We start from the raw sequence: 11,278 nt of genomic DNA, 5'->3' as shown, positions 1-11,278 counted from the left end.
TACAAACAATGTATAAGCGAGGAAGATAGAACCGATTCACGAAGCTTGCCTTTAATTTGCGACATGTCTCGCATGCGGCCGGGAGACGAGTTCCGGGGATCTCATCTCCTGCATTTGAAGACATGTGGCAGGGTTGCAGTTACTTAGGAATTGAATCGAGTCAAACAGTCAAGGGAAAGTGTGGAACTGCCCAGAGACAGTGAAGGAGATGTAGCAAATTGCGGAAGTTCGCATGGCCGGGGAAATTCTCGGCTATGGAGTCATCCGCTCTCGATCGAGTCTTTGACACTGTCCTGCCTCCAAAGAAATTTTATACGACGCCGACGTTCATATATCTATACAGAGATCTTCAATTTAAATAAGGCTTGAATGCCATATAATTTCTCAATTAGGGGATTGGACAACAAAATGGAGAACTACAACAGGTTCCGTCTGTTTTTCCATTAATCTTGCTATTGTCATTGCATTCGGGAGTATATCCCTTGTGTCGTTGTGTTTCCGGTCGTTATGACCTCATCCTCCTTACCTTTTACGAGTGTTGGTGGAAAAAGTCAAGAACGGTTTTGTAGCCGCGCTCATACTCCTTGCGCACCGCAGGGTTCTCCAGGTCCGACCGAGCAGCCATCCAGCCATGAATCTGAGTCGAGAAGGTCTCCACGTGCTTTGGCACCTTCAGGTTGGCGTCGAAGTCCTTGACGTCCTGCGCCGGTTCATCGCCGGAGGCCAGCATCGCCATAGGAATGTTCACGGCCTTCGCATCATTGGCATCGACCATTGCAGGGTGGCATTGCACAGCAGCCTTGAAAAGCTTGTTATCCGCGCCAGCGGATAGAGACGCAATTTTGCCACCCCAGCAGAAGCCAAGGATTGACCAGGATTGGAACTTGCCGCCCGGTGCGAGTTTGTTTCCTTCGGCGACGACATTCGGGATCTTGGAAAGTGTTTTGGGGGGCGCGGCTTTAGTTGAGAAGAAGTTTCCCAGCTTCTCCTTGTGCTCATCCGTGGTGGGCGGGTACCACGAAATATCAGCTGGGCTGCCCTCGAAAAAGTCGGGCATGAACACTCGATAGTTCTGGTCGTTCGAGGTGGCTAGAATGTCGGCACCTTGGATGGTCTGGTCAAAAAAGCCGAAAATGTCTATACAGCCATGTAAGTAAGATATGGATCTTCGCTATGGGTTAGGAGCAACTAACCGTACACAACCAAGATAGCCTTGGAGGCCGATTCTGGACCAGTAACGTCTGCGCTCTGTTAGGGATTCGCATCTTCCTTTGGTAGAGTCAAGACTTACAGGTCTTCAGGCCATTGATTGTCTTGTACTCGCCCTTGGCCTGGTAGCCCTTAGAGACAACAGGGGGGATGCTATTCTCGTTATTAATAGAGCTCAAAATGATCGCATTCAATTACCATAGGCTTGGGATTCACTCACGAGCAACAGGCCTTGCTGATTCCAGACATGGTGAGCAATGAAGATCAGTATATAGGAGGTGCGGTTGATTTTCAAGTGGCTGCAAGTAGATAAATTCCGGGCGAACAAACTAGTTGGAGCAATTGAACGAAGTCAAAGAAAGTAAAGCGTCGAGGCAAAGGATACCCCGCCGGTCGACGTCATCGGACAGCATTCGGCAATTCGGGAAGTGAAACTTGGCACAATTCGAGAGGTTGAGGAGATCTTCATCTTCATGTGTGCGAGTTGGATTTGAGATTACTTAGATCTTGGGGTTATAATTCTTGGTGGTGGTCGTGGTGGTTGTTGACGGTGGACAGTTGATCTATAGGAGAGATATATCTCGACTTCACTCCTCACGCCGTTTCAACGGAGAAACAACGGGGTAATTTGCAACCGAGCACCAAGAAAGATGTCGCTTCACCTTCGTTTTGTCTGTTACACGCTCTATCGGCTTGTTTCAATCCCAGTGCTGGTACGAGTCTGCACAAATAGCGACCCATAGGGGCGGCCCAGGAAAGACAAGTATCACAAGCATTAATTTCTAAGGTCCTCATCGTACCTTTCTGTTTACGCAAATGAGGGTTGCACGGCAGACATGGTCGCACCCAGCAACTGGAGAGAAATCCATGATAATACCCGACAATGAAAGAGAGCAAGTCCCGGGAGCGTAGCATCCTGCTCAACGGAATCCACAGAGGAAAGACAGGACCCCAACATCTTGGACCAACGATGTGAGGAAATATGAAAAGGCGCATAAGGGGATATCAGCATTCTAGTGCCCTGCCGCAAGGGATGGCTTTCTCAGAACCGAAAGAGGCTCGTCTCGTGGGGCTGCCAACTGGACATGTTCTCGACGAACAAGTGCCGAATCAGAGATTCAAATCCCTAGCGAGGGCAACTGAGACACCGATCACGCACAGATCAAAGGAAAACATCTGTGCTCCATTGCTTTTGCCCCAAGTCAGACCCATCGACTAGTACTAGATAGTCAATAAAAGCTCTGGTGTACGCACAGAGAGACAAATGTGGGCTTTTGAAATCCACAGAGGCCGAGCATACCCATCAGCCCTGCAGGAAGCTCATGGTCGCAGATCTCCCGTGTGCGACAGTTCAATCCCCCCAACCTTTGAAAGCGCCATCCCCGGGGACGATCGTGAACGCCAACCGTGAGCCTCTCCGAAGCCACACCGGCAGGAACCGACGCAGGAGACCAGGCCTCCGCCCAGTGGATCCTTGCGCGCTGTCACATCTGGGCTGGTAAATGCCGCCTTGCATAAGAATGGGAGCTCTGAGCGAATCGGCTGCGCACCACGATAGGATGGGTTCATCGATGGAAGAAGGCCTGTACACTGTCGATCGGGGAATCAGCGATGGAGCATGGGCATTCATGATCGACTGATCGTCCGCACAAATCCAGTTTGGGGCTACCAACGCGTCGAGTGATATGGACCTTAATTTTGCAGATCCTCGAACTCTACAGTACAGTAGAGGGGGATGTCAGCATCACAGAATGTACCCAGGGTAGTCCAGATTGGACGTCAGGTGTTCAATACGGTAGAATCAACCGTTCAAGGGCCTCCAGGGCCGAGGTATGCAGTTTTGAAGAATGCCACTTTGGCTGCCTTTTTTTTCCCTTTTTTTCCCTTTTTTTTCCTTTTTTTCCTTTTTTTCTCTCTCTCTCTCTCTCTCTCTTGTCTCAAGATCGCAGACCCCCTTTCTTATGACTGTACTGTACAGTACGTTTATTGTTATTGGGATTGTGATTATTATAATTATTTTTTGAACCCACCCCCTCGCTCAAAGACGACAGATTTCAAGCCGGACTGCGACCAAATACGGGGGAATAATGCGGACCGGATCGTAATATTTAATTCCAAGCACGGGCGAGTGGACATGTCCCAAGCTCCTCACCATCTACATGTACCGAGTACGCTGCATGGTCTATCGCGTAGCGTATCGATCCCGTCGGGACATATTTCGAAACTATGTTATTCTTAGACGCGATCAGCTCTATCACTTTTGGACAGTAGAGTGTACCACGATCGACAGGGCACATTTTGCCCCCTATTTCACCATCTGTCACGACCGTGCAGGAGACAGACACATTTCTCCACCATGATTGGTGGATAAGGCCCAACGGGGAGGCAAGGACGGAGCAGTAGCTGAATCTGTCTCGCGTGGGTGGAGTGCTCCAGACCCACGAACATTCCGAGATCGCGTCGAGTGAGGGAAAACCCGAGAGAATGGGTGTCGGGGAGGCGATTGGCTTTCAAGTGGCGATATCGCGTTTCTTCTCATTTCCCTCGAAAGGGATCTCTAGTAGGAAGTATGAGTTACGGAGTACACGGAGGAGGAGGGGGGGGTCCAAGCCAGTCAGTAGCCAATTCACGCCAATCCCAGCCAGTCCCAGTCAGTCCCAGTCAATTTAAGCCAGTTTAAGCCAGAGTTAATGAGGAACCATGGCCGAAGACACCAATGACAGGCCTCGGCTATTGGGGGCCAAAAAGGCCAAAGAGGAAAAAGGGTCAAAAAAAGGGAAAGAAAAAAGAAACGAGCAGATGACCGGAGTATAGCGAATGGCGAACGAGACAGCTCGCTTGCCTCTGCCTGCTCCATGGCTCTCGTATTCTGGCCATTCCGGTCTTGTCCGTGCGTTGAGGTCTGTTGGGCCCTAATTGGATAGGAATCTCACCGCGATAGTTAGTATTTTTGCTTCTGTTTTTTTCTGTTTTTTTTTCGGTGTTTTCTTTTGTTTTTTTGGGGGTTTCTCTCTGGTGGTTTCGATCGGGTTTTCCTTGTAGGAGTTGGGGTTTCTGTCAGGCCTTTCAGTCGACAGTCTCCAGTGCCTCCAGTGCCTCCAGTAGCGTGAGGTAAGGAGGGGGACTCGTTGCATCGACTCCAAAGGGTTCGAAGGGAATCGTGATTTCGCTTCGTTTAATTATTTAGTTCAGAGATATTCTGGTTAATATAGAACAACTTAGAACCGAAAATAAAAAGAGCCTGTCAACCACGTTGCTGACAAGTTAATCTATCGGTTTTTTCCCTTTCTCTTCCCCATAGTGGCCAGACTCCCGTCGACTCCCAGAGATTTCTCTTCCCATTTGGACTATAATAACTGGTGTTTCCCCCGCGCTTGTTATCTCACGCCTCTTCCAACGCCACGGCTTGTTTTTTGCCCCCCCACATCTTCTATTATGTCCTACTCGCGCCATCGACCGTGATAACCTCACTTTTAGGATCTTCTTGCTGTCTCCCGTTTTCCCCCATCTACCCTAACCCTAACTTGATTATATCCGATTCTATTCTATCTATTCTGTCTATTCCACCCTATATATCACCACCCGTCTACTCCCCGCTTCCCTCTGTCGAGTCTTCGAGACTCTCCCCTCCGATCGCGGATATCCAGCGATCGATCGCCCCTCCTGGATTCTACCAGCCCTTCTGGGGCCTTAGATCGAGATTGGGCCCTGAACGGAACCTCCTTTAACGGACTTCCTAATCTACAGCTCAACGAAACGTCCGAGTTCTACGGAGTTCGGGATTCATCCAACCTGGCGACCCTTGCGGTTCCAGCGATGGGGACGGCGCTGGATGCGCTGTCGGCCCCGCCGTTGAATGTCCGTCGCCCTGCGGCCCCGACACTGCCCAGCTTCGAGCTGCCGCCGCCGCCCTTCACCTTGGCCGCCGCGCCCAAGTACGCGCAACCCAGTCATCCGCCAGTCTCGCATCCGGCAAATGTGAGCGTGGGAAATCTTCTAACACCGCCCGCCACCAATCAACCGGAACACGCCACCCCGCAGCCTTTGGCACCTTCAACGGGCGCCTCAGCGGACCTGCCACCGGCATATTGGTCAGGGGCCAACCCGTACGGTCAAACCTGGGGATCCGGGGTGAATGCAGTCTATCCACCTCGAAGCTCGTTTTCGCCTTCATCGGGCATGCACATTCGCTCATCAATAACATCACCCCCGACGACGGATGGCTTATCCCATCCATATGAGGCTCCTTCAGTATCCTATCAAGCGCTCCCGGCACCTTCGACTCTGGCTCCCTCCAGCCAACAACATATGGCTATGTATTCGGGGGGTCACGCCACCTCTCCGGCGCCGCTCTCATCCAACGATCCATATGCCCCCAAACACCAGCATATGTATGCCGCTTCTCCGCCGATGGCGAGTCCACACCAAACCGGATTTTCGCCCATGTATGGTCCAGGAGGACTCGGGATTCACCCACCAGGCCGCATTCCTGCTCACAGCCCAACTGGGGGGCAACCCCCTCTAGCATATCCCCGTCAGCCGTGGCCATCATACTCGCTTCCTGCGATGAATGGGCCGGTGATGACCAATGTCCACAGCCCGGGAGGTCCCATGTCCATGATGGGCATGCAGCCTGGTCTTTTACCGGGATTCAACAGTGGACACGTCGCAAGCTCCCAGCACATGTACGGGGGCCATCCCCCTCCCCACGGCATGTCTGCTCCGGCCGCCGACCGACCATTCAAGTGCGACCAGTGCCCGCAAAGCTTCAATCGAAACCATGATTTGAAGCGCCACAAGCGGATCCATCTCGCTGTGAAGCCTTTCCCTTGCTCACACTGTGACAAGAGCTTTTCGCGGAAAGACGCTCTCAAGGTGTGTTTTTTTTTTATCGCTGCACAATGTCTCAATACTAATCTGACTTAACAGCGACATATTCTGGTTAAAGGCTGTGGAAAGGATGGCGACTCAGATGCGAATAGCACTCAAGCCGGAGGCGACATCAAAGGGGAAGGACGGAGTGAGGACGGCAGTCCTATTCTCAATGGGCGGGTTTAGCTGAGTTCTCACACTTGCGCTATGAAACCTCGGCCCCCTTCCTTTCCAAAATCTATATTCACGTTGCTCTATTGAAGTAACCGATACTTGTATGTATCAAGGCGTTGGCAGCCGGTATCACTACCAAGCCTTCTTTTTGTCGTGTCTTTCTCTGCGTTGGCGAAGGGTGTGTGACTTGGGCATCATGGGACGGTCTGATTTCTGATTTTCTTTTCTTTTCTTTTTACCAATATCCGGTTTTCTGTTTGATTACCATGTGTGCTTTCCAGACTCATGTGTGACGTGTGCATCTACCCTATTTTTCTGTTATTTTAAGCGATTCAGCGATTGGACTGTTAATGGGTTGGGCAACGTCGGTATATAACAACCTGCATCAATGATGACATGGAAGAAAAATTTTTGAAAAAAATACAAAAACAATTCCTAGAACAACCTTCCCGAACAAGCATTGCCAGTCGATCCCCGATCACTTGGTAGGACATTCATCTGTCCTATTGGCCCGAAGAGCTCCAGATCTTTGGAGGAGCTTGATGTAGGGCTGTCCGGGGCTGACCCGCAATTGTATTGTTCAGCCACTCAGCCACGTGGCGGTCTCGATCTTATTATCATCTTATTACAACGGGCGGCTGTGGCTTTATTCAGATCTAAAAGGAGGATCAGGAGGATTGGTAGTCAAATAGAGGCGACTGGATTCCGGAAAGGGGAGACTTGCTTCAACCGATGGTGAGCCATTGTCTTTGCAAGCCGAAGCCAAGATCCCGAGCCCTTTCATATATGTGTATGATCGACCTGTACCGGAGTTTGAAGCAGTTATACTTCTATTGAGAGTTGCATCTCCTCGGTTTGGGTTTCGTTGTGATAGTTCGCCGTTTAATATGTATCAACCGTAGATAAATGCAGGAGGTAATGGAAATATATCCATGCTTTCGGCTGACTGTTGGTTCAAGTAAGGATTGACGAGGAAAAAGATCTCTGAATCGCTTCTTGACAATGAGTCATTTTTTGTTCGGATGCACCATAATCTGATCTAATAAATGGCTCTGTATAATACTGGTCGTAATTGAGGTTGTGTCAGAAACCGACTTAGGTGACTCGCTCGTCCTTGGTTTCTGGATCTCGTCCGTTGCGATATTCTCATTGTTTTCTGTAAGTGAATGAGCCGTTGGTGAACCAAACGAAAAGCCACCTATGCATGGGGTTGCGGGGCTTAGAAGGCTGGCGATATCAATCTGTGACTCCAACCATTCAACATGTGCCTAACAGGCGGTCCTGGGGCTACAGCAACACATTTTCCTCCACAGCTAGATGATGCTCCATAGATATTTCTGCTTAGAATGAGGTCTCACGACAGAGGGACGGCTGAATGTTCATGTTTCGATAAGAGCAACAGTGACCGAGGATCGTGAAGCGATATATAGAAACTTTGATCAGGGAGATGATGATGTTGTTGTTGGATAGATGCAGAAAGTTCACTCTGATTGGTGCCCATGGGGAAATAAACAAATTGGATGGATTAGATCCTCCTCTCGTCGTGGAGTAGCAGTCTTGGAACAGTTTGTCTTGATATGGTAGGTTGATGCCGGCGGGTGACATATCCATAGGTCAAAGGAAGGTTATCACAGAGTTAGTGATTAGAAAGTGGGCTCACAGATTGTATGAAGCCCAGGGAACCTTTTAGTAAGCCCAGAAATTCAAAGTCTTAGAGTAAAATAATTGATTCAAAGAAAAGTCGAGTGCTATGAAAGGAATGATCGGGGTATCTCGCCTCACGCAACGGGCAACAGAAAGATCGGTGATAAAACAGAAGCAACTCTCCTAGCTTTAGCGACTGTTCATTGGATAGACCGTTTAGCTTTCCACTCATCGACCAAGCCACGATAATCATCCGTGCCGTAGGGCTGGAAGCACCTTGCTAGAAAGCCTTGCTTGCGAGCGGGAGATAGACCCAAGTCGCGCAGCATCAGATCAATGTACGGGATTGCATCGAACACGAAGTCGGGATTCCTTCGTCCGAAGCCCCCTGGGTAACGATATTTGCCAAATTCAGAGTGCAACGCAGTCTCCCAAGCAAGATCAAGCTCTGTGGTGTCTTCTATTTTGATGTCCAACGCAGCAGCAATAGCAGGAGGGCAGCGTTCAGTTGCAGTCGGAGTCAAATCACCACCAAAGTATGCTGAAATCCATAATGCCTGCGCTTGCGCTATCAATGTTGTATTAATGGTCATAGTGATTCCCATGAATGCCAAAGATCGCTCTTTTGCCAGAGATAGTGGCACCATAAACTTCGCTAGGCGGAAGGGATGCGGTACAGCGGCTTCAGATTGCTCATCTAAGGGGCGGTAGAGAGGATTTGGGGCTGGTTGATCGCGAAGACGGGGGAATCGACATAAGATCTCTTCATCTGCTGCCTTTACCATCTTTTCATTTAGCGGATCTGTGCTCCAGGGGAAGCCCAACTTGCGGTCGATGCCTTCCGGTAGGAATTTGAGATTGGGAGTAGCTCGCCAACCTGTCGAGCAGATTAACGCTGAGGTTGGCAATGCTTCACCCGATGAAAGATGAACAGTGTGATCCGAAAGATGTTCTAGATCGGCAATATGTACCTTAATTTTGCCGTCTTTAACCAGTTGAAAGAAGTCGGTCGGATAGTTGAGAATACTGAGCGACGATGCAATCCAGAACGGGCTCACCCAAGGTTTCAGTTTCTTCGTTTCGGGGTGTTTGTCATATTCATTGAGCTGCACAACATCGTCTGCTAAGATAGCCCAGAAAGCGTCCACGATCTTACGACCGAGCCAGGTTCTGTGCAAGAAGCTGCGGATGCCTATGTATCCATCTGCTTCTCCCCAGATACATGGGCTAAACCAGGTCAATAGCCGAGTGGTGACGAGCTTCTCCAACCATTTCTTTAATGGAGTCACGTAAGGCGGTGCCATCCAGTTAGGCCCATGACCGGATTCTCGGATGACCCAGTCAACTTTCATGCCTGTTGTTGCGCAGGCATATGCCGCATCCCAAGCTGACTTCGTTCCACCAAAGATAGTCACACGCTTGTCACGTTGGAGGATGGCATCTTGGTACTGTAGTAGATCGCGACAGTGGAAGAGGGGTGCATCGAAGGTATCTTGACCTTTGAATGTTGGAAGATATGCCTGGGAGGTGATACCCGTGGCTACAATCATCCTTTTGGTGTTGACTGTTGCTGTATTCTTTCCGTGGGATATTATCAGCTGCCATGTTCCATCCAAATTGTGTTGTGCGCTCTCAACGTGGTGGTCCAGTCGAATACAGTTGGCAAAGTCGAAGTGCTGTGCGTATGCCTCCAAATACTTTTGAATGACATTGCCTGGAATATGCTGACCAGGTGCGATCCCCAAGGTCGAACTATCCATGGGAAAGTCGCTAAACTCATATGTGCCCAACATGTTGTTCGATTTCAGACCTTTGTAGAGACGATGCTTGGCCCATACTCCACCGATTGAACTAGCAGCCTCCAACAAAACCACATCGTGATCCGGGTTGATTTCACGATATGTTTTGACAGCAGATAGACCGCTCCAACCTATTAATGACAGGTCAGACTTCGGAAATGCTTACTCTTTTCGAGTCCAAAGCCGACTTACCTGCGCCTATGACCACGAGGTCCACATAATCCATTTTGGATAGCTTCGTTCAGTCGCAGGGTGTGGTAGGTAACTGGCTGAAACTCAGGACTGATGCAGGAAGCTATGTACAAGTGGACAAATGTGCGCGACAGAACTCCAGGGTCTCAGGATTGAGCGTAAACGAACAAGTGTTAGCGTGGAACTTTGAGCTTCACTGAATTTTCCTTTTTGATTTCTTGATTTAGCCGTTCTTCTGCAATGGAATGGGAACTAGTGGCACTAGTAATTAAAATTGATCGGGGGTCACTAACGGTAGGCAAGTAAATGTACAGAATTGCAAATACCAGGGGCCCTTGCCTCTGCTAGGCACTTGGCATGCAGCTAGTCCGGACCGGCGAGTTGTCCCTCATGAAAGAATTCGGATCCTCTACACCATTTTAGCTTTGCTCCGTCGTTTGACACCTTGGGTCGTGTTGTCAAAGCGCACTATGTGATCTGCCGTATTTCGCTTTCCTATCGGAACGTTTCTAGGGGGTCAAACGGCGCGTGGGAGGCGCAATATAACGTGTTGGGATTTTCTTCCCCCCCCCTCACTTACATTAGTGGCTTTGAAGGCCAACAGCGCTTGGAGTGACACTAACTTGTCACCAAAAAAAAAAAAAAAACAGAAAAAGGAAGTTGGGACAAGCAACAATACGCAGCTCCCCATCTCCGGTTGGAATCTCAATTTCGCTATCGATTACCTACACATTAAACCTATCCAGTCAATTGCAAGGTAAAGACTTAATAGTTTTAGTCCAGATGAACTCATGGTGCGGGCGAAGCAGGGCGGGATGTCTTCCCCGTGGACTCCATATGATTGACCCGCTTCGGTTCCACCTAAATAAACGGGAATTTTACCGTTAGGAACAGATTCTTACCTCGGGTTGAACCTGAAACATGCCCATCTTCCTTGCTCAAGGCTCGAAGACCGGGATTTGAATTAAGATATGTAAAATAGGGTTGTTTCTAAGCTCCTATCGGGACGAACCAGAACCCCCCGACTTATCCGGTACTTTTGAAGATTTTCTTCTCCTGAACACATGTTGCAATTCTGCAATGGAAAGCAGGCTCAATGTATGTCAGGCCATTACAAGATTGGAGCCGGTGGCCATTCGCGATCGATTATCGATCCAGCAGTCGGAGCAATCTCCGGGGCCGATCAACATCCAAACCAGGTGAAACGTGAGGTCGGTGGAGAAGGTGATCATGACACAGCTCGTTCTTAGGTCGTTAAAATGATGCTTGGCTATCTGTAGTATGCTGCACTACATTCGACTGTGCTACGGTGCACACTTTCTCAAGACTAGTTCTATTGCACGTTACACCGAAGATCATAACCAGCCAGGTTCTAGGGCACCACTGTC

At 49.5% G+C, this 11,278-nt stretch overlaps 3 protein-coding genes across 3 annotated transcripts; 1 reads left to right on the top strand and 2 right to left on the bottom strand.

Moving 5' to 3' along the window:
• Nucleotides 1-529: 529 nt before the first annotated feature.
• On the bottom strand, nt 530-1,458 carry N7511_011216 (dienelactone hydrolase family protein; the record flags this gene model as incomplete). Its single annotated transcript, XM_057133593.1, has 4 exons — nt 530-1,137; nt 1,194-1,241; nt 1,292-1,362; nt 1,430-1,458. The coding sequence occupies 4 exons, from the start codon at nt 1,456-1,458 to the stop codon at nt 530-532; spliced, it is 756 nt and encodes a 251-aa protein (XP_056978881.1).
• Nucleotides 1,459-5,025: 3,567 nt separating this feature from the next.
• N7511_011215 (putative C2H2 finger domain protein) lies at nt 5,026-6,267 on the top strand (the record flags this gene model as incomplete). Its single annotated transcript, XM_057133592.1, has 2 exons — nt 5,026-6,084; nt 6,139-6,267. The coding sequence occupies 2 exons, from the start codon at nt 5,026-5,028 to the stop codon at nt 6,265-6,267; spliced, it is 1,188 nt and encodes a 395-aa protein (XP_056978880.1).
• Nucleotides 6,268-8,099: 1,832 nt separating this feature from the next.
• On the bottom strand, nt 8,100-9,924 carry N7511_011214 (uncharacterized protein; the record flags this gene model as incomplete). The annotated part of the gene is made up of 2 exons (XM_057133591.1): nt 8,100-9,829; nt 9,891-9,924. The coding sequence occupies 2 exons, from the start codon at nt 9,922-9,924 to the stop codon at nt 8,100-8,102; spliced, it is 1,764 nt and encodes a 587-aa protein (XP_056978879.1).
• Between the last annotated feature and the right edge of the window lie 1,354 nt (nt 9,925-11,278).

This window comes from Penicillium nucicola (assembly GCF_028828085.1).
Source record: "Penicillium nucicola strain IBT 29836 chromosome Unknown utg000011l, whole genome shotgun sequence".
NCBI classification, from domain to species: domain Eukaryota; kingdom Fungi; phylum Ascomycota; class Eurotiomycetes; order Eurotiales; family Aspergillaceae; genus Penicillium; species Penicillium nucicola.
The sequence above is the reverse complement of the archived record's forward strand: the minus strand, read 5'-3'. Positions and strand labels throughout refer to the sequence as shown.